General features: G+C 48.5%; 1 protein-coding gene across 3 annotated transcripts in view; it reads left to right on the top strand.

Annotated features, from left to right (window-relative positions):
- Window positions 1-24,101, top strand: part of MEGF6 (multiple EGF like domains 6) — a 372,940-nt gene that overhangs the window by 331,109 nt on the left and 17,730 nt on the right. For all 3 annotated transcript variants that reach the window (XM_083162934.1, XM_083162933.1, XM_083162935.1), the window contains 9 exons: window positions 4,124-4,255; window positions 4,992-5,120; window positions 9,539-9,670; window positions 10,718-10,846; window positions 14,329-14,457; window positions 16,533-16,661; window positions 18,484-18,612; window positions 20,093-20,221; window positions 23,016-23,144. In XM_083162934.1, the coding sequence (XP_083019060.1) occupies window positions 4,124-4,255; window positions 4,992-5,120; window positions 9,539-9,670; window positions 10,718-10,846; window positions 14,329-14,457; window positions 16,533-16,661; window positions 18,484-18,612; window positions 20,093-20,221; window positions 23,016-23,144 (1,167 nt within the window). The remainder of the gene's footprint in view (window positions 1-4,123; window positions 4,256-4,991; window positions 5,121-9,538; window positions 9,671-10,717; window positions 10,847-14,328; window positions 14,458-16,532; window positions 16,662-18,483; window positions 18,613-20,092; window positions 20,222-23,015; window positions 23,145-24,101) is intronic.

Raw genomic sequence — 24,101 nt, 5'->3', positions numbered from 1 at the left:
AAAATAAAAAACAAAAACGTGAAAAAACTGTCAACTTTTGCTTCTGTCGCCCATTTCACTGGGTCGACCTTTTTCACATGTTGACCTTTTTTCCGTCGGCCAATAGTGGTCGATCTTTTGACTGTCGACCGAATGACCACATCCCCCTCTGTACATGTAGGGAGAAGTTGGGAGAGATCCGATTGGATTACATTACTTTTTTTTTTTACGCATTTTCACGTTGTTACAACAACGCCGATTTAATAAATCAGCGCCCTGATGTTAAACCATCATCTCCAAGAACAATAACTCTGCCTCAATGATGCTGATATCCATTGGCCTGTAAAACCGCCTATCAATTATTGCGACAGTGGTAAGAGCACTATAGATCTTCGTATCCGTATGCGCTAATATTTTACTTCTATGTATACTCTATGATTTGCTCCGCTTTAGGCGATCCGATGCATTTTAATGAACTTACGGTAAACCGATTTATTTACGGAGACTGGAATAACAAATATAGCAATAAAACAGGGCTACGACAAAAGGTGTGAGCCCCAAACCAAGCATTTATTCAGTGTAAGTCCTCTATTGTGTCCCGCAGATGAATGTGGCGGTTTCATAGCATCATCCATTTCAGCAGAGAATCCGCACTGGGACACGAGGCTGTGTGTGAAGTGCTCTTAGAGATGATTTACTGAGGAGCAGCGTTTCTTTCTCCCACGTTTTATGGGGAGTTACTCTTTGGTAGAGGACAAGGAACCTTCCTAATACCATTTATCTGCAGAGGCGCACGTACGTTATTTAGTTAATGATAAATAGGCTCCGTGCATATGTCAGCCCCAAGAGAGGGATGTAATTGTGAGTCTAGTTTAAGAGCGATATGACATTGCGTTAAACAGCCATTGAAGTGCAGGTGTTCCGTCGTAGAGACGTATTAATATGATAAAAGATTCTTTTCTGAGCGTCTCGCTGATCGCTTTTCATCGGAGTAATAGAACAATTTTCTAAATGTTTTGCAATGACACCGTTCCCGTCTTGTCATCTGTTTCTAATGGGAAGAAACGCTTTTCTGTTGGCCTTGGCTAACCTTTGTTTGCATCCCAAATATATAATTTTTTAGGTAGAGAGTGCTGTGGGGCTAGATACTAGTGGTGCGCAGGGGTGCCGAGAGGGGGGGGAGGTAGGGTTTACCCGGGCCCGGGTCTGTCAGGGGGGCTCTGGTCTGGACACACAGTTTTTTTCCATTTATTTGGTGGCGAGTGCGCCGGGTCTGAGTGCGCCGGAGTCAGCTGTTCAGCAGCGGCATTGGGAGTGCGGATGTGGGCAGACTTGGGCCGGCATGGGGGCAGCAGCATTACAGAGGTCCTTCTGAGTGATGTTCCACTCTCCAGCTCCAGGGCGTAACTTGGGAGGTTACCTTGGCTCGGCGACTGGAGGATACTTAAGGTAGGTAGCTCCTGGGTGCCGGGAGGAACTGGGTCAGAGAGAGGCCAACTCCCACTGGAGTACCGCCCTCTCCGCAGAATCCAGCCCATCCAGCTTCCCACATTCCCACCCCAACCGCCACCAGCAGCAGCAGGTGCTAGTGCCATATCTCCAGCCCAGCAGTCCCAGACCTGGTTCCCCACTCATGTCCAGGTCACTGTGTTCCAAGGTGGAAGGTGGTTGGCTGGTTGCTCTGTGTCTGCTGCCTCCCTGCATGCTGCTGGGGCTGAGATCCAACTCTGGAAGTCAGCATGTAACCCCTGGCAAAGCATGTACTGTAACTTCATGACAACGACCATGTTAACCCTTGGCAAAGCATGTAAACCATGTCAGAGCATGTAAATCCATGGCAATGAGCATGTTAACCCCTGGCAGAGCAGGTTAATCCCATGGCAATGATCATGTTAATCCACTAATTTGCAATGAGCATTATGGTGTGTGAATAACGTGTAATGGGCATTATGGCATGTGGCAAAAAATAGGTACTACGGTGTATGGCAATGTGTACTTCCCACTATGATGTGTGGCATAATATGTAATGAGCATTATGGCATGTGGTATAATATGTAATGGGTGCAGTGGCGTAACAACGGTCCCACAGAGTGTGTGGGGAGCTATGTCCGTGGGGGCCCCAGGAAGTTGTACCAGGGCCCAGGTTTTCTCTTGGTCGGCCCTGGGGGTGCGGATGTGACAACAGCGCCAGATCTGTGACCATAGGCAGATCACCATGACCACGTGATAATTACCGGCTGGCAACATTGGCAGATATAGATCACAAATTTTTACACTGAATTATCTGCAAACGGGAAAAAAATAATTTGATGGTCAACGATTATCGAATTTTTTTTGCCCATGCTGCCACATGCGAGGGGATGTGAAAGCGAAAATGGGGGTATTTGCGGGGCAGGCGGCATCTACCTATTCGCTAGGCTGCGAACATACAGGACCTAAGGGAGCAGGGCCACCAACGGGGGGGGGGGGGGGTCTAGGGGTCCTGGAGTCCCGGGCCTTTCTAGTCCCAGGAGCCTGTATGGCAGCATTGTAGTTAGTACCGCGCTGCCAGAGACACGGACTGTGGTGGACAGCAGCACTAGCAAATTATGAATGTAGCAGTGGCACTAGCCGCCAACCAATAGGAGCTGCCTGATTGGCAGCCAATCATGAGCCTTATTCATAATGCTGGTGCTGCTGGTGGCTCTGTCAGCATCTCTGGCAGGAAGGCGCATGGAGAAGCCGATAGTGACCACCGGCTCTGCCTGACAGGCGAGGAGGGGGAGCTGCTAGGTAGCTGGTGGCATGAGCTGCTGGAGCCTAGCAAGGAGGAGAGCCCCCGATCGCGATGGGACCTGCATATATATATATATATATATATATATATATATATATATATATATATATATATATATATATATGCCACATATGCTGTAGCACCCAGCCCTATGGGTCACTGCCCATTTGGTCAGCCCCGGGCCCCACGTTTTGTGATGGCAGCCCTGTAAGGGAGACATTGGGGCTAGTTGTCTAGGGGGTGTACATGCCCACAGAGGGTACAGAACACACCCCCTTTCTTTGATTATTTTTGGGCCCATTTGGCCCCCTATCCAGCCCCAGGGAGCTGTGTAACAAAGACTGTGCATTACTGGGCTGTGCTTATTTCATATCATTTGATGTGAAATAAGACCTGGCTGCTGATCTACAAATTTGTGGGGAGATTGCCACCACCCAGACAGAGGGAAAACCCACCCCATGCAAATCTGTGAATGTTCTGCAAAAATATCGCCATTCGCCATCCTGTCGCACATCCATGCGCAATTCATGCACCAGCCAATGATTTTTCCAGTCTGTGTACCGGTGATCAGCGATATAACCAGGCTGATCAAGACCGGAGATGTCGTCACGCCCCTCCCTAAAAACGTCCGGGCACACCTGCGGTTTTTGTGACACACCCATAAAATGTCCAGTTACTGCTCCCAAACGCCGGCTTCCTGGCATTCACATTGTGAGTGGATCGCACTTGGATATTTTCACTATTTTGGCTGACATGTGCGTGCTACGATCGCATGCGCAGTAGTTGAATGGATTGCAAATTAGCACAGCGGTGATCAGGTCTGAATAACCCCCTTGACGTTATGGGGCATACACATGGGGCAATGTAAGCCCTATTTGTAAGAGATACAGTATGACTAGATCGCTTAGAAATTAAGCACGGAACGCTCCGTGTGTATGGCCCCGGGCTACAGCCATGCGCATTCCTGTGCATTGGCCACCACCCACAGAGATAAACACCACGAGGAAAAATAGCCCATGCAAGTCAGATTCCGACTGTCGGTGAGTCATCCGGTACATATGTTGCCCGTAGCAACCAATGAGATTCTGTCTATCATTTTCTAGGATGCAATAGAGAAACGGTAGACCCAATCTGATTTGGTTGCTATGGGCAACCTCACCTCTCTTTAGTAAATGTATCCCATAGCGGGCTCCGCTCCTCCTTTCCCTGCAGCTCTAACAAGCATCCAGTTGACATAAGCTGTGAATCTGTCTCCTGTCCCAGCTGGTGGGGAGGATTTACAAGCTGTGTTGTGCGAGTGTAAGGAATTAACAAGTCGCTAGTGGTCTGAGCTTGTGAATATTTCCCATTCTTGTGCCCATGTTGCAGATTGCCCCGCAGGACGCTGGGGAGCCGGCTGCCAGGAGATCTGTCCCTTGTGTGGTAAGGACGGAAGCTGTCACCCAACCACCGGAGAGTGTGTCTGTGCTGCAGGGTACACCGGCAAACACTGTACGGACAGTAAGTATCAGTGACCCAACGCCACAGGTACTATGCCTGAAAAGTGATCAAATGGAGAGTGATAAACCATCAGCCAATCAGCTCCTAACTGCCTTTGAAAAATGAAAGTTAGGAGCTGATTGGTCGGTGGTTTATCACTCTTAATTTTGTCTTATTACATAAAGTACATGCCGGTCAGCTCCTAACTGCCATGCACCATACCAGGTGTGTAAAATGACAATTAGAAGCTGGCAGTTTAATCTTCATCCACCTTATCTCTCTAAAAGGCCTAGTATGTAAACTCTTGTTATCTCGAACAGAAAGGATGTTACATCTGAGGAATTGTGAGTAAAAACATGCCAGAGACATTGTTCCACCATAGTGTGCTCTCAAAATAACACCTCATCCACTATAGCAATATAGCTATATAAGCAAACTAGTTACCGGCCATCATTATGATGGAACAACAATAGTGCACTGTCGGCGCCGGTAGATTGTGTGTGCCCAATTGGAGCAATACTTGAACTGCTTGTAAGGCGCCATCTACTGTGCAAAATACGTAAATTCACCACATACAGTAGATGTGAGGGGTAGTGTTAGCTTTTTATTATATAAATCTGACAGGAGTTGGTATTTAATTAGTACACGGGCACTTTGGGACAACAGGAGGTTTCATCTTTATGTTGTTGTTTTATACCTCACACATTGTAGATCGATAGAATGGATAAATAGGTATGTTTCCATTTTTGTTTTACAGAATGTCCTTCTGGGTGGTTTGGCCAAGGTTGTCAATCAAGATGTGGCTGCCAGGACGACAGCCAATGCGACCTGGTAACTGGAAGATGCACTTGCCCGCCTGGTTGGACTGGACATAACTGCAGGAGAGGTATTTTAATTGTGGGTTACTGGTTATCATTAGTGAACCCATTACTTGTGATTAAATAGCTATCACAAAGGTGCAATTATCCCTGTTATCTAAGCACAGAGGCAGCCATTTTCTCAGCTGAACCCCATTCCTTCATGAGGATTCCACCTATCAGTTCAGAAGGAAATAGTCACATGACTGAGGTGCATTTTATCTGAGTTAGTGGATTTGCTATAAATTTGTCAGCTTCCAAAATGGCGGCCTTCATTGTGTACAGATGATGGGTACATACTATTCACTACAATGACATGTCTGAGGTTCTGGGCATGATTCAGAGATGGGCGCTTTGCTGTGAAAAAATATGCCTCCTGGTGATGTGTCCCAGATCCTAGTGCTGAATACGCACCACGGGATCACCTGATCGTGATGGCGGTAACATTGGTCATCGGAAGTGAGCCTACGTTTACTCAAAATGGCCGAATAATATCCTGTAAATCTGTGTTACGCAACATCATTTTTGTCCCCTGTCCTATCTACAATGGCTTGGGGCCATAGTGTGTGTGACCCTCAGGGGTAATAAAAAATGTAAAGTGATAAACCACCAGCCAAATAGCTCCTAACTGTCACTTTAAAGAGTACATGTAACATGGCAGTAAGGAACTGTTTGGTTGGTTCTTTATCACCCTCCACATCATTACTCTCCAAGGCTTAGTACATCTGACCCAGAAGGAGATCTGCACAATTGCAGATCACTAAACATCAGGGATGTAAGTAAACCAGCGGGTTTAAAGTAATCATTGAATTAGGCCCTTGGTCACCTACAGAAGCTTTTGGGGCAGATGCTTTAAGCATGGTGAAGAGATAAAGTGGAAGAAGATAATGCACCAGCCAATCAGCTGTGTTTAAAAAATGGCAGTTGGAGTTGATTGGCTGGTGCATTATCTCTTCACCAGGCTTAATACATCTGCCCCATTGCTTGTTGTACAGCATTCTCTGACCATCTCTAATATATTTAGCCAGATCTGTCACTCAACCCCTGTGGAGAACGTTCCTGTGTAGAACAGTTTCACTTTCATGTGTCTGACGTTCCACCCCCTTGACATCACCTCCCCCCGCCCAGCCAGGGCTACAGTACACGCCCACCATCCACCATTACTCCACAGCCACCATCCACCATTACTCCTGCACATCCCTACCCTCTGCCAGGACCCCCGCGACCCCCCTCCCGCGATTCGCGGGACCCCCCGCGACCCCCCCCCTCCCGCGATTTGCGGGACCCCCCCGCGACCCCCCCTCCCGCGATTCGCGGGACCCCCCGCGACCCCCCCTCCCGCGAATCGCGGGACCCCCGCGCCCCCCCCCTCCCATGATTCGCGGGACCCCCGCGAACCCCCCCTCCCGCGATTCGCGGGACCCCCGCGACCCCCCTCCCGCGATTCGCGGGACCCCCGCGACCACCCCGGTATCCGGACTATTGTTAGACAGCACTTACATCGACAGCCATTACATCAACACCATTAGTTCGACACCTCAATAGGTCGACATGGTTTTAGGTCGACATAACATTAGGTCGACATGTCATTATGTCGACAGCTCATTAGGTCGACAGCTCATTAGGTCGACATTTTTTTAGGTCGACATTGCCATTAGGTCGACAGTGTCTATGTCGACAGTCAAAAGGTCGACATGGGTTTTTTCACTGTTTGTTGAGCCGACATGTGCCGACAGGCGGTATTTCATGCCCTACTATCCACTAGGGTGTGGTGGGAGAATAAAATAGTGTGCCGAGCGCAGCGAGGCACCGTGCCCGAAGCATAGCGAGCGGCTGCGGTACACTTCAAACTGTGTCCATGTCGACTGTGTCGACATTTCGGCCAAAAAACAGTGAAAAAACCCATGTCGACCTTTTGACTGTCGACAGACTCTGTCGACCTAATGGCAGTGTCGACCTAATGAGCTGTCGACCTAATGAGCTGTCGACCTAATGAGCTGTCGACCTAATGAGCTGACGACATAATGACATGTCGACCTAATGGTATGTCGACCTAAAACCATGTCGACCTATTGAGCTGTCGAACTAATGGTGTCGATGTAATGGCTGTCGATGTAAGCGCTGTCTAATATCCGTCCCAGACCCGACCACCCCCTCCCGCGATTCGCTGGACCTCCGCGACCACCCCCTCCCACGAAACGCGGGACCCCCGCGACCCTCCCGCAAATCGCGGGACCCCAGCGACCCCTCCCTCCCGCGAGCCCCCTCCCGCGATTCGCAGGACCCCTGCATCCTCCCCTCCCACGATTCGCGGGACCCCTGCGACCCCCCCTCCCAGCATTAAAAGGGCCCCCCGCGACCCCCCCTCCCGCGATTCACGGCACCCCCCCCCTACTGTGATTTGCGACCCCCCTCCCGCAATTCGCGCCGCCCCCTCCCGCGATTCACGGAACCCCCCGTAGCGCCCCCCTCCCGCGATTTGCGGGCCCCCTCGGCACTTCTCGCGATTTGCGACCGCCCCCTAATTCACACATTCGGGGACCCCACCTCCCGCGATTCATGCCCCTCTCACGCAATTCACGGCACCCCCCACACCCCCCTTCCTGCCATTCGCAACCCCTCACGACCCCCCTCCCGCGATTCACAAAACCCCCCGTAGCGCCCCCCTCCCGCGATTTGCGGGCCCCCTCGGCACCTCTCGCGATTTGCGACCGCCCCGTAATTCACACATTCGGGGACCCCCCTCACGCAATTCACAGCACCCCCCATACCCCCCTTCCTGCGATTCGGAACCCCCCACGACCCCCCCTCCCGCGATTCATGCCCCCTCCCGCGATTCACGGACCCCCGCACCACCCCCCCTGCGCCCACCCTCCCTTGGTTCACGCCCCCCTCATGCAATTCACGGCAACCCCCCACACCCCCCCTCCTGCGATTCGCAGCCCCCCCACGACCCCCGCCTCCTGCGATTCATGACCCCTCCCGTGATTCACGGACCCCCGCACCACCCCCTCTTGACTCACGGCACCCCACGCGCCCCTCCCGCAATTCACGGACCTCCGCAACCCCCCCTCCCGCAATTCACTAACCCCGACAACCCCCCTCCCGCAATTTGCGGACCCCCCTTCCCACGATTCAAGCCCCCCCGCGCCCCCGCCCACGATTTGCGGACCCCCGCCCCCTCCCGCTAACCGCGGATCCCCACACACCACCCCCCCTCCCGCAATTTGCAGACCCCCCAGACCCCCTTCCGGCAATTCCACCCCCCAGCGGACCACCGCGGCCCCCGCTCCCGCATTTCACGTACCCCCGTGACAATGGGGGATCCTGTACCACCACAAGCAGGTACCGCCCCTAGGTGGGAAATCCGGCCCTGGCTGCCGCACTGCAGGTTTCCCCACTGCCCTCTGCACCAGCGCCACAACTTTTATCAATGTCTTGCCCACATACCACTATTATACAGCCTCCTGCTTTCATGCACGCTCACTCCCTCCCAGTGGGAGGAGACGCTCACCCACTGCCGGGAGCTGCATACTGTCCCCCACCCTCCTCCAGTTCTAGGGATGCCCATCGACCATCAATGATTTTCAAATAATCGATGGTTTATGGCCGATGTTGAATACTTTTGCCATCAATGTGGGAGGACACTGCCCTGCCTCCTGTTCTCCTGCCCCGTAACTTCTGCCAGTGGAGACCCGCTCACCCTGTGTTGCCCACATTCCCCTATCATGCTTTACCGCCCAGCCTCCTGCTCTCATGCACCCTAACTCCCACCCAGTAGGAGGAGACACTGACTCCTGTATTTCTGTGCTGCCACGCTGGACCCTCACCCACTGGCAGAAGCTGCACAGTGTCCACCACCCTCTTTAGTCCCCCGTATACACCCACACACCCCTATCACTACCCAGCTTCCTGCTCTCCTGAACCGTAACTTCCACCACTGGGTAATCGCTGACGCTGTGTTGCCCACATACCCCTATCATGCCTCATATCCCAGCCTCCTGCTCTCATGCACCCTAACTCCCACCCAGTAGGAGGAGACACTGACTCAGGGCCACCGTCCGGTACTCCTGTGCTGCCACGCTGGACCCTCACCCACTGCCAGAAGTTGCAATACAGGCATCTTTCATACAATTCTAACCATATTTCTCACAATACAAATGTTCACAAATTAAGGGGCGTAGCCCCTTACGCCGGTGTGAAGAGCGCCCGTAGGGCGCGATGAATCACCTAGTTATAAACATACATGTTAATCAGCTTCCTGAGCTGTCCATGGTGCTGTAATAACAAACAGATGTACTTACCAAATCATTACGCTGCTTGTTATATAACCATGGCCTGATCATATGTACGCACTATTACTGTTACTATGATGATAAGAATGCAGTGTTCTTTTTATACTCTACAGTTTAGCAAAGTTTGAGCACCACTTCTGTTTGCCTTGCAGCGTGCGATGGCGGACACTGGGGGGCAAACTGTGCCAACAGCTGTAACTGCACCAACAGCGATTGGGGCTGTAACCCTACGACCGGGCAGTGCGTCTGTGAGTCCGGCTACACCGGTAGAGACTGCGATCAGAGTAAGTGGTTAAATACCGTCACAACCCCAGTCCTCTAAAGCAGAGGTACTGTAAGCACCATACGTACAGGAACTGAAGGAGATCTCTGGACACACTGTATATGTCAGACAATGATGTTGGGACAAAAACAAAACGGCTAAACCTTTGGGACATTAAACAGGCCGGTTTATCACACGAGTATTCTGCTTAAAGGAATTACTTTTCTTTTAGCACTGAGCCCTGGGAATAAGGGGATGGAGCTGCTTTCAGTCTCGGTAATCCCAGCATTCCCAGGCACATACCAGAGTGTCTCTCACCCAGATCTGGAATGGACTAGTCTGATGATACAGGAGTTGTACAATGTACCAGCAGCAGAACAGAATGCTGCCAGTATGGTGAACATTAAGTTCTGATAGGTTATTATTAGGACTCCAGGTAAGAATGTGGCCTGGTGTAGGTTTGTCTGGCTGTAATTCAGTCATACACCAAATGATTAATAACAAATAAGTCATTGATTTCTGTTTATTTCACCGTTTTTAATTATTCTCCAGTAGCCAATGATTTTGCCTCTGTGCTACCTATGGGGGTCATTCTGGTTGACTCGCAAAGCTGCGGATTACGCCGACCATAAAATGATTTCTACAGGCCACGCAAATATCAGTGGAGACTGACTTTTATTTGCGGCTGTTTCGCCAAAGACAGGTTGGCCGGCTGAGGTCATGGCACCCAGCGTCATGTCTGAATTACCATGGGAACGCCCAGTGTTTTCATGGGAATGCCCGCCGCCCCCCGCTCGCACTGCTCTATGCGAATGGGCCGGCGAATAATAAATTCACAGTGTCCATACGCCCAAAGAGCCTGCACATGCACATAAATGTTTATGCGCATGCCAAGACACAAAACAAACGTGCGGGGGAGCGAAGCAATCACTATGTGAATTCTGGACATGAGATCACGTATGGTCCTTGTGTGTTGTGTGTGTGTGTGTGTGTGTGTGTGTGTGTGTGTGTGAAGAGTCAGGAAGTGAAATGCATGTGAGTTCATCAGCCATTTTGTTTGTACCGTTAGAGTGCCCTGCTGGTCGGTATGGCTCAGACTGCAGATACCAGTGCAAGTGTGACAACGGAGCATTGTGCGATCACGTCAGCGGAGCGTGCACCTGCGCCGCCGGCTGGAGAGGAGCCTATTGTGAACTCTGTATGTACCGGGTTGTCTGTGGTTTTTTCTTTTTCAATTAGTGTTTTGTGTTATGCGCACCGGTCACCTACATGTTTGGGGCTTATTCTGACTCACACTATGCAAAAGCGTTAGTGTATGCTAATGCTCTTATCAGCCCTGCTACTGGTGCACATACTGTATACCCCAATGCCACCATCGGCACAACACGAAAACTTGCCCCAGTCCTATGCTAGGTGTAGATTTACCCATCAGAGTATGGCCTCCAATGTGAGTTCAGTGTCTCTGTACACATGGGTGACCAACTCATCCCTTTAATCCGGGACACATATTAATTACACAGGTTCTGTGGCAGTTTAAAACCAGGTGAAAGCCAGCCACAGAACCTGTGTAATTAATATGTGTCCCGGATTAAAGGGATGAGTTGGTCACCCTACTGTACACAATCCCTTCAGAGACAGGTCCAGAATCAGGACCATTGTAGGTCTAATAACTGTATGTATGCAGACTGTCAGTACCTCTAGGACACAGGACATCTCCATCCTCCCTCAGAGAGAGCCAACACTGTCTACAGCCCCCTGTGGCTTCTTTTTCTTTCCATATGGTCTTCCCTAGTCTAGGTGTAGACAATGTCTCCAATTAGCCAGTTTGTGGTGGTCATACTGGCACTATTCTAATTCGTAATTCTGCTCAGCTGGCCCTTGGCTCTCCCAGCGCCACCTTAAATCTGGCGTTTGGGTCACATGCCCCCTAGTTGCAGCCATGAGGAGCTATAACCCTTTGTATAGATGTCTGTGTGCAATATTTGGGGGTGATTGTAAATGTATTTATCTGCACTGATACAGACCAGGTTGGTATAACCCTGTAAAGGATTGCCGCTTTAAGAATATAAGCATTCTGTTCTGTATGTGATATTTGTTGGCCTAATTCAGATTCAAATTCAAAACAGCAGATTTCTGTCCACTTCTGAACCGGACCCATGGCCCATATGCTCCTCTATAACAGGCCTTTCCAACATGCGGCCCTCCAGCTGTTGTGAAACTACACATCCCAGCATACCCTGCCACATTATTGCTATTAGGGAGTGGTAAAACGGTGGCAGGGCATGCTGGGATATGTAGTTTCCTGCAGATATGTAAATCCTGCAGTCTATTACATTACCTAGTAGAGGCCCATGCATCCATGGAATATATATATATATATATATATATATATATATTGCGGGGATGCGGCGGCACTCAGAGACGATCACACAAGTTTGATAAGGTGAAAAAACTTTATCTACGTTTCGGGGTTCAAGACCCCTTCGTCAGGATATAAAACAGTGGAAAACACAACATCTATAAATACATTTACTTACCCGGGAAATCCTCAGCCCGTCTGCGTGCCTGGCCCGTCCTCCGGAGTACGCACTCCCCCACTTCCGGTATCCGCTGACGCGTCTGACGGACGTGACGGAGCCGGCCTCCGGCCGTTGCCATGACACTCTGACAAACTTTAGACGCACCCGGAATTGACTGTAAACAAACCACACGTGATACATTGTAAGTGTCAATGAACAAAGCATCGCTGCATGTAAAAACAACAATAATAGAAAAAGGTTTACAGCGTTAATCTGGTGCTAAAAAGTGTGTATCGGAAGGCTGCATTATATAAACGCAGATGAGTGTGAATCAGTGTACCATTTTAAAACTACATAAAGTGCTAAATACGTGGTCTATTTGATCACATAGATCAAATAGACCACGTATTTAGCACTTTATGTAGTTTTAAAATGGTACACTGATTCACACTCATCTGCGTTTATATAATGCAGCCTTCCGATACACACTTTTTAGCACCAGATTAACGCTGTAAACCTTTTTCTATTATTGTTGTTTTTACATGCAGCGATGCTTTGTTCATTGACACTTACAATGTACAGTATCACGTGTGGTTTGTTTACAGTCAATTCCGGGTGCGTCTAAAGTTTGTCAGAGTGTCATGGCAACGGCCGGAGGCCGGCTCCGTCACGTCCGTCAGACGCGTCAGCGGATACCGGAAGTGGGGGAGTGCGTACTCCGGAGGACGGGCCAGGCACGCAGACGGGCTGAGGATTTCCCGGGTAAGTAAATGTATTTATAGATGTTGTGTTTTCCACTGTTTTATATCCTGACGAAGGGGTCTTGAACCCCGAAACGTAGATAAAGTTTTTTCACCTTATCAAACTTGTGTGATCGTCTCTGAGTGCCGCCGCATCCCCGCAATATATTCCTGGTGGCTGGGCCACCATACGGAAGGCACCTGGGCAAAGACACCCCTCCATTGGGGCAACGGAGTGCCGGGGGTAATTGGACTATATATATATATATATATATAATCTTCTTGGACGGCCTGGCACTCCTGCCCTCATACGATGTAACTTTGCCCGGTGCCTTCTCTTTGCAGATAATAATACAGTAGATGGATGAGCGGCACTCTCGGGTTTTTCAATAAAGAAATGACACTTCTTAGGTGCAAATTTCTACGTTTCAGTTTATTTCAATAAACCTTCATCAGGATACAGATATACAGTACATTGTGCTTTTATATACAGTGTGCAACTCGTGAAGGGAGGGAGGGAGGGGGGTGTCCCGCCAGATAGTGACGTCATTGACCGTGAGCCGCCTCACAGCCGATACCTCATCTTAACTGGCCACCACAAAACAGAAAAAACCTTGACCTATTGTGGGGGTCAAATACAAATAATACACGAATACATATACGTGTCATTTTCAGATGCATAGGGATAAAAAATATATATGTGCATGCAAATCCCACATATAGAGTACAATCAAAAGTGCAAGTTTTGTACAAAGAAAGAAATATATGTATATACATGATGGACATCACGTCCCCGTACCGGTATTGTAATCAGCTTTCAATTATGTTAAGCTAATCTATTGCACACTGTATATAAAAGCACAATGTACTGTATATCTGTATCCTGATGAAGGTTTATTGAAATAAACCGAAACGTAGAAATTTGCACCTAAGAAGTGTCATTTCTTTATTAAAAAACCAGAGAGTGCCGCTCAACCATCTACTGTGTGTGTGTATATATATATATATATATATATATATATATATATATATATATATATATGTTTATTTGCCAACATTTAATAAAGCAGCTAAACAGCAAGGTAGTGCTGACACTTGTGTATTGCTGCTGATTTGTATATAATCTGTCTCAGCGTGTCAGCCATTGGCGTATCAGCCATTGGTGCCTGTCACCGTGCCGGCTCCTTGCAGGAACGTGATCTATCAGGTCCCTGTGCAGTGTGGAGAGTAGTCTGCAGCTCCCTCCTGTATACGGAACACCCCGTAAATGCGCTCTCTGCAGCCCCAGAATCAGAAACGGCGGCACCAGTGAGAAGCGGGCACTGCTGTATGACATATATAGAGGAATTCATTGTAGTCACTTCTCTCTTTTTCCAAAACTAGAACTGACTTGCTGTTTGTGTGTTGTTATATTTGTGCAGCATGCCCAGAGGGCTTCTATGGCACAGACTGCGCCAACAGCTGCCAATGTGCCAACGGCGCGAGCTGCAATCACATTACTGGTTCCTGCACATGTCTGGATGGGTGGATTGGATCTACCTGCAGCCAGAGTAAGTTATTGGACATGCACATTCCTGGTTTTGTCAGTTATAAAAAGAAGGTTTATTGTAAAACTCCAATTTAAAGGCGTCTGTTACCTGGGGGCACTAAGGAGCAGGTCCTGGAGGTGCAGAATGGATGGTACCATGGTGTGTGTGTCACTGTCTATATATCTATACACTTACACACACACACACACACACACATGAATTATGTATATATTTGAAGCAACTACCTTTATGGCTACATTTTATTCTTCTATATTATTAATCCTAGTGACCCATGTTATGTGTATGGAGCGCGGTAGTATAAGCCCCTGGACTATTCTGACATATTTGGAGTCAGCAGGGACACCACCTTTGGTCCCTAGGACTTGCTCATATATATAACATAACTTTATCTGCAGTGATGACTTGGAAGATGGTAGCTGCTTTCCCCTTACACCTCTGCGTCTCAGCCTAGTGCCCCAATTAGTGGAAAGGGGGGGGGGGGGGGGGGGGGGGGGGTTTACACCTTGCGGTGTCACTCTGCGCTGGGAGACCTCTATGGATGTTGTCTGTCTTCTTGCGACGTATTAGTAGTTTGGCATTAATGTATATCAAACGTTTTATATTTCAAAATTTATATGACATTTATTAAATGTTGTAAAAAGCACAATACAATATAGTAAGATAAGTGGTAATAAAAATGGTAAATAATGGTAATAAAAGGTAATAAAAAACAAAAATTCATGTACTGGGTTAAAAACGTGTCCTAATACCGGTACACACAGAACATAGGGAGGGTTGGGTATGGATAACACACTGGGGATGGGTATTTGAACGGGGGGGGGTGCCTGCGGTCCTCTGTATGATCAGGCTGGTATAGTTCAAGTTTTTTGCGGTGCCTCTATGGGCTGATGGTACCTCTTTCCGTTGAAGAAGGAGCAAGGAAATGTCTGCCGGCAGACTCCCGTCGATTATCCTCCTTTAGCTGGGAGGGATGATCAGCGGGTCCAGGTGCTTGCGGGTCCAGGTGCTTACTATATAACTTGATTCTTTTTGGCATTTTTCCTTTACCCGTGCCTGCCTCTCCTTGCCCCGTGTCTGCCCAGTTATCTTTTCCTCGCACCTGGCAGGCTCTCTTTTCCTCATGCCTGCCCAGCTCTCTTTTCCTCACGCCAGCCCAGCTCTCTTTTCCTCACGCCTGCCCAGCTCTCTTTTCCTCACGCCTGCCCAGCTCTCTTTTCCTCACGCCTGCCCAGCTCTCTTTTCCTCACGCCTGCCCAGCTCTCCTATCCTCACGCCTGCCCAGCTCTCCTATCCTCACGCCTGCCCAGCTCTCCTATCCTCACACCTGCCCAGCTCTCCTATCCTCACGCCTGCCCAGCTCTCCTATCCCCATGCCTGCCCAGCTCTCATTTCCCCGCACCTGCCCAGCTCTCATTTCCCCGCACCTTCCCAGTTCTCTTATCCTCATGCCTGCCCAGCTCTTTTCTTTCCTCACGCCTTCCCAGCTCTCCTATCCTCACGCCTGCCCAGCTCTCCTATCCTCACGCCTGCCCAGCTCTCCTATCCTCACGCCTGCCCAGCTCTCCTATCCCCATGCCTGCCCAGCTCTCATTTCCCCGCACCTGCCCAGCTCTCATTTCCCCGCACCTTCCCAGTTCTCCTATCCTCATGCCTGCCCAGCTCTTTTCTTTCCTCACGCCTTCCCAGCTCTCCTATCCTCACGCCTGCCCAGCTCTCCTATCCTCACGCCTGCCCAGCTCTCCTATCCTCACGCCTGCCCAGCTCTCCTATCCTCACGCCTGCCCAGCTCTCCTATCCTCACGCCTGCCCAGCTCTCCTATCCTCACGCCTGCCCAGCTCTCCTATCCTCACGCCGGCCCAGCTCTCCTATCCTCACGCCGGCCCAGCTCTCCTATCCTCACGCCGGCCCAGCTCTCCTATCCTCACGCCGGCCCAGCTCTCCTATCCTCACGCCGGCCCAGCTCTCCTATCCTCACGCCGGCCCAGCTCTCCTATCCTCACGCCTGCCCAGCTCGCACCTGCCCAGTTCTCCTTTTGTAATAATGTGCTTCTTGTTCTGAAAATATTTTGCCTAGAATGCCCAGACAACCGTTACGGAAGTGGCTGCAAGGAGAGGTGCCAGTGTGTGCACGGTGCTAGGTGTGACCATGTCAACGGACAGTGTATCTGTGCTCCTGGGTGGACAGGAGACCGCTGCCAGCAAGGTAAGCCTGGAAGAGAACTTCCTCTCCCTACTATTCCCTCTGCTGTGTACAGATGACAGGATATTGGACTATGTGGATAATGAGATACACTGTTTATAGACCTTGTTGCTAACTCAGGGGCAGATTTATTAAGCTCGATGAAGTGATAAAGTGTCTGGTTTTTATCACCAGCCAATCAGCTCCTACCTGTAATTTTCAAACCAAGCCTGTAACTTCACAGCTAGGAGATGATTGGCCGGTGATAAAGTACCAGCCACATTATCATTTCACCGAGCTTAATAATTTGCCCCTCAGTGGCACATTTTTCTGAAATCTTTTGAAGATGAGGTTCTAGGATCCCGTTAAGTGTTTTGCCTATATAACGTTAATACATGAACCATCTTATGGCTGGTCAGTCTATATTTATATAGGACGTGTAAATCCTTCATCCAGTGTCCTGACTCGGAGAGGATGAACCAACCAAAGCTCTTCCTCCACCCGCATGCGATATTACCTGCATGCACCATTGAAGCCAAATATCTATCTACAGAGCATGAGCTGTTACCTGTATGCGCCATTGCAGCCAAAGCTATCCCTATTCCAGCATGCAATATTACCTGTATGCACCATTGCAGCCAAAGCTTTCCCTACACCCTCATGCGATATTACCTGTATGCACCATTGCAGCCAAAGCTTTCCCTACACCCTCATGCGATATTACCTGTATGTAATATCGCATGAGGGTGTAGGGAAAGCTTTGGCTGCAGCCAAAGCTCTCCCTACACCCTCATGCGATATTACCTGTATGCGCTATTGCAGCCAGAGCTCTCCCTACACCCTAATGTGATATTACCTGTATGCGCTATTGCAGCCAAAGCTCTCCCTACACCCTCATGCGATGTTACCTGTATGCGCTATTGCAGCCAAAGCTCTCCCTACACCCTCATGCGATATTACCTGTATGCGCTATTGCCGCCAAAGCTCTCCCTACACCCTCATGCGATGTTACCTGTATGCGCTATTGCAGCCAAAGCTCTCCCTACACCCTCATGTGATATTACCTGTATGCGCCATTGCAGCCAAAGCTCTCCCTACACCCTCATGCGATGTTACCTGTATGCGCTATTGCCGCCAAAGTTCTCCCTACACCCTCATGTGATATTACCTGTATGCGCCATTGCAGCCAAAGCTCTCCCTACACCCTCATGCGATGTTACCTGTATGCGCTATTGCAGCCAAAGCTATCTCTACACCCTCGTGCGATATTACCTGTATACACCATTGCAGACAAAGCTCTCCCTACACCCTCATGCGATATTACCTGTATGTACTATTGCAGCCAAAGCTCTCCATACACCCTCATGCGATATTACCTGTATGCACCATAGCAGCCAAAGCTCTCCCTACACCCTCATGCGATATTACCTGTATGCTCCATTGCAGACAAAGCTCTCCCTACACCCTCATGCGATATTACCTGTATACACCATTGCAGACAAAGCTCTCCCTACACCCTCATGCGATATTACCTGTATACACCATTGCAGCAAAGCTATCCCTACACCTGCATGTGATATTATCTTTATGCGACATTGCAACCAAAGCAATGTGATGGCATTCTGGTTTAAGAGAATTGTATATAGGATCCCAAAACCTAGGTTACTTTATGTATGGCAAATGAAGCTTAGGAGAAGAGGGGTAGGTCTAAGCTTCCTAATGCACCAGGCAGAAGACACCTACCACAGTCATGAGTCTCCTCTCTGAGTCTACATAGGAATTTGTCTGAGGTGAATAAAGTTGTGCACCTGCTATATTTTCTTATAACTGATTTGTATTTTTTCAGCTTGTCAGGATGGTTTCTATGGAGAAAATTGCCTTCAGCAATGTATCTGTAGGAATGGAGGAGCTTGCAATCACATCACCGGCCGCTGCGTTTGTCAGAAAGGTTGGACAGGATTGGCGTGTGAAATGGGTGAGTCATTTACCACACAAAATATATATATTATTTCTACTCTACTGAGCCAATAGATAAATTGGTATCTTATACAGGTTGAGTATCCCTTATCAAATATCCATTATCCAAATTATTCTGAAAACCATAGTTTCTAGAATGTACTTCTTCTTTTTTTTTTTTTTTTGCTAAAAGCACTACTGGGGACATGTAACTGGCCCTATGGGGACATGATATGTAACTGGCCCTATGGGGACATGATATGTAACTGGCCCTATGGGGACATGATATGTAACTGGCCCTATGGGGACATGATATGTAACTGGCACTATGGGGACATGATATGTAACTGGCACTACTGGGGACTTGTAACTGGCACTATGGGGACATGATATGTAACTGGCACTACTGGGGACATGATATGTAACTGGCACTACTGGGTACATCTGTAACTGGCACTACAGGGACATGATATGTAACTGGCACTATGGGGACATGATATGTAACTGGCACTACTGGGTACATCTGTAACTGGCACTACAAGGACATGATATGTAACTGGCACTTCTGGGGACATTTGTAACTGGCACTATGGGGACATGATATGTAACTGGCACTATGGGGACATGATATGTAACTGGCACTACTGGGTACATCTGTAACTGGCACTACAGGGACATGATATGTAACTGGCACTACTGGGGACATTTGATATGTCCCCATAGTGCCAGTTACATATCATGTCCCATAGTGCCAGTTACATATCATGTCCCCATAGTGCCAGTTACATATCATGTCCCCATAGTGCCAGTTACATATCATGTCCCCATAGTGGCAGTAACTGGAACTACTGGGGACATCTGTAACTGGCCCAATGGGGACAAGATATATAACTGGCACTAAATATGTGCAATAACATGATTGCTTGGCATTCAATGTCAGTGCCTGAGATAGCACACAGACTTTGATTTATGCACAAATAAAATATAGTTGTGTGTATTTTATGTGTTTGATGTGTTTATACAGCATAAATGCAAGATATTTTATTAAAATATAAAAATATTTCGGAATATGGAATAATCCATTATCAAAACTGCTTCTGGACCCAAGCATTTTGGATAAGGGATACTCAACCTGTAATGACTTCTACCAGATATACATTCTTGACTGTTGCTGGCTGCGGACCAATTAGACCAGGCATGTCCAAACTGTGGCCCTCCAGCTGTTTTGATATTACACATATCAGCATGCCTTGCCATAGTTTTAGCATTCAATTATAGAAAAACTGTGGCAAGTCATGATGGGACTTGTAGTTTCACAACAGCTGGAGGGCCATAGTTTGGACATGCCTGAATTAGATAATGATATTAGTAATACTACATAAAAATATTTTCTATGTACAGTATGATTTATCTGTAAATCCCAGATACACTCTGGTTCTTAGTAATCCAGATGTGACGTAGGACAGTAAAGGTAATGGCTCTGTCATCTCTACCACCAGAGTGTAGCCCAGGAACATACGGAGACGGCTGTCTGCAGAATTGCACCTGTCAAAATGGTGGCGTTTGCGATTGGGAAACAGGCACATGTACGTGTCGGGCGGGATGGATAGGGGACTCTTGTCAGACAGGTAAGTGATTGATTGTGATATGGTGAGAGAGCTGTGTAGTGTGGTGAGAGAGCCGTGTGCTGCTGTGTGGTGTGGTGAGAGATATGAGATGCCAGCCAAGGCTGTGGGATCCGACAAATCTTTATGGCATTCCTTGCAATCTATGACTCCGCACAGGACAGTGCATTGGATCAGAAGTGAAACACATGCGGTACAAGGGACCCCTGTATTTGTCCATGTTCTGACACTACATTTACTTTTGCAGATAAGGCATTTACGAGGCTGTGTGGTCAGAGAACTGTGTGGTAATAGAGCTGGGTGTGGTGAGAGTGCTGTGGTGAGAGTGCTGTGTGTGGTGTGGTGAGAGTGCTGTGTGTGGTGTGGTGAGAGTGCTGTGTGGTGTGGTGTGGTGAGAGTGCTGTGTGGTGTGGTGAGAGTGCTGTGTGTGGTGTGGTGAGAGAGCTGTGCATGGTGTGGTGAGAGAGCTGTGCGTGGTGAGAGAGCTGTGTGGTGTGGTGACAGAGCTGTGTGTGGTATGGGGAGAGAGCTATGTTATGTGGGGAGAGAGCTGTATGTGGTGTGAGATATGTGATCCCCCAGTCAAGGTTGCGGGATCAGACTAATCTTTATTGTAGCCCTTGTGATCTATAACTCTGATCCGATGCGCACGGGACAGTGCGCCAGATCAGTGAAACACATATGTGGTACAAGGGACCCTTGTATGTGTCCATGTTCTGACACTATGTTTACTTTTGCAGATAAGGCATATACAAGGCTTTTCCCCTTTAATCTCTTAGGTTTACATCCACTGATTTTGCACTATTTGTCTTAGTAAGTCTGCAGACGTCTAGATACTACAGTGTTTATATGACTTGCACACGCTGTGCCAGATCAATAAGTAATGCTGCCCATACATATGTGAGATATTGCATGCAAACAGTTGATTTCGGCCACATCTGGCTGATGAATCGAATGATTGCATGCATTTTGAAGGGGACATTTGACGCGATGCGCAGGCACGCGGTCAAATGTTGCATCAATAAATATTATGTGCTGCACATAATATTTATCGAATTGCATGAGCAATCGCATGTGGTTTTTAAACACATGCGATTGCTCAAATGCAATCAGCGTGGGGACTGGAGCGGGGACCGGAGCTGGAGGTGGCGGAGGACAGGAGCGCTGATGGGGACCGGAGCTGGGGGTGGCGGAGGACAGGAGCGCTGGCGGGGACCGGAGCTTCAGCAGTGGAGTACAGGAGCGCTGGCGGGGACTGGAGCTGGCGGCGGCAGAGGAGCGGGACAGGAGCGCTGGCTGAGGAGCTGGCGGTGGTGGAGGAGCTGGCAGCGGTGGTGGAGCGGGACAGGAGCACTGGTGGGGAGTGGGGTACATACCTGGATGGCTGGGGACTGGAGCTGTGGCAGCATATGATTTTGAAACACTGGATGGCCCTCTGATTGGCTGAGGCCGCTGAGAAAGAGAGCTCGGTACTTGTGTAGTTTCATGGCGCCGTGCTACTTCCGGGTTCTACGCTTGCCACAAACTATGTTAAAAAAAGTAACTTAACTCCATGCCAACATGGATAGTTCATACCTCCACTATCCATGTTGGCATGGAGTTGATTTTAAATAGCGTGGCGAGCCACCGAGCCTGCAGCGTGGGCGAGCGAAGCGCCGTGAAGCTACACAAGTACAGAGAGCTCTCTCAGCCAATCAGCGGCCGCCTGAATGTGAGGCCGCTGATTGGCTGAGAAAGCTCTACGTCTCAGCGGCCTTGACCAATTAGAGGGCCATCCAGTGTTTCAAAGTCCTGCTGAGTCCCGCCGCCTGCCTGACAGCTCCACCGCTGTGGTCCCCAGCCAGTTACGTACCCCGCTTCCCGCCAGCGCTCCACACAGCCACTTCCAGCACCCGATGTCTGGCATGCGACATCGGGTGCTGCACTGGGCCCCACTTGATGCAATCAGATGCGATGCAACAAGTGTATGGGCAGCATAAGGAATGAGATGACTTGAGCTCCTCAGACAGAATGTTGTACTTTATCTGTCAGTTAACCTGGCGACAGATGTGTGCTCTGACACAAGGTAGCCGGCCCGTGACATGATGTTTCCACTAATCATTGTGTCGTCATGTAATCGCTCCTCCTGCCTTTCCCAGCTCTAGCGCCCCTGGTCTGGCTTTCCGTAATCCCATAGTTGCCTACTGGCATATTATAGCCCCTCCAGTGCCAGAGGGCACTCCTCTCTATCCCAAACCCAGGCCGCATGTGGCAGCGACAGCAGAACATATACATTGTAGTCTGGCATCCCTCCCCCAAATCTCTCTCCTAATGCATTCATGTAGATATCCAAATACTGATTTCCGGTGGGTATTGTGGGCCAATGGGACTGCACATGTATCCATTAACCCTTCGAGTGCCAAGTGAATGTGTTAAAATTGGTGTGAAAATTGGCAAGCAAACTTTTTTTTATTATCATACATAACCTCTGTTACCTTTATATAGGAAAGAATCTTTTTTACACAACATTCTTTATTTGAACTTATATAACAAATGTGAGTGATGTTGCCATTTTTAGCGACGTTTTGAACATCTCTCAAAGGGTTAAGTGCCCAATACTAGGAGCAGTGCCCAATTTTGTTACACCTATAAGTCTGACCATTGGGTCCCTATGGCATGCATCCAGAACTTTTTTGAGTCAATTGAGCGATTGCATGGGGCACTCTGCAGCCACATTATTAGCGCCACTTCAGCGCCAGCCTATTTACAGGTAGTTAGAAGAGAGACACAACTAAGAGGACGTCACTTTATATTCCAGCCTGCCCAGCCGGAACATTCGGAGTGCAGTGCCTGGAGAAGTGTTTATGCCGCCACGGAGTTTCCTGCCACCATATCACTGGCGCTTGTGACTGTCCCAGCGGCTGGAGGGGAAATCACTGTGATAAACGTAAGTCGTTTGGTGGCTGTTCTTCACATTTATAGTAATATGTACATAACGTTACATTGGCACTGGTGATATCATTCTGTTGTTTGGAGGTGTATTACTAGGTTCTTGTTATAGGATACTATACGCTGTGTAGGTTATTTTGTGACTGCTTATTATCTACATAGAAAGATATTTGCTAGAGCCGAAATGCATATGGCTATATAAGAGGTAATAAAGAGGTATGGGTCATTCGATCGACTATGTCATTCGGTCAACATGAGTCTTCACGGTTATTGTGTCTATGTCGACATGGACTGAGTGCGTCCGGTACACTTTTATATTCTCCATCAATGCTTACTGGAATAGTAATGTATGAACAAGTCTTTAAAAAAAAATATATATATATATATTAAAAAAAAAAAATCATGAAAAACTCATCAACCTTTTACTTCTGTCAATCAACCCTTTGACCATGTCGAGTTTTCCACGCGTTGACCTAGTGACAGCATACTGTAAAGACCTGACACACGTCAGCTGCTGTTGAACTACACATTCCAGCATGCCCTGCAACAGTTTTAGCATGGCCAAATAGAAAAATTGTAGCAGGGCATGCTGGGATGCATAGTTCGACAACCGCTGGAGTGTCAAGGGTTCCCTATCCATGGACTATTTAAAAATAATAACATTTCCACGGTTCTTAGCTATCCCCAGAAGAATAGGAGCTATAATCTATTGTTGTATTGAAATACTATGGAGTAAACTTACTAAAGCTTCTAAAACTGAATAAAGGTGATGTTACCCATAGCAACTGACCAGATTCTGTCAATCACAGGCATGGTCAAACTATGGCCCTCCAGCTGTTGTGAAACTACACATCCCAGCATGCCTTGCCATAGTTTTAGCATTCCCTAACAGCAAAACTGTGGCAAGGCATGATGGGTTTTGTAGTTTCACAACAGCAGGACGGCCATAGGTTGG

Source organism: Crinia signifera, chromosome 19 (assembly GCF_055691185.1).
Source record: "Crinia signifera chromosome 19, ASM5569118v1, whole genome shotgun sequence".
Taxonomy (NCBI): domain Eukaryota; kingdom Metazoa; phylum Chordata; class Amphibia; order Anura; family Myobatrachidae; genus Crinia; species Crinia signifera.
Note: the sequence above shows the minus strand (reverse complement) of the source record. Positions and strands in the feature narration are given on the sequence as shown.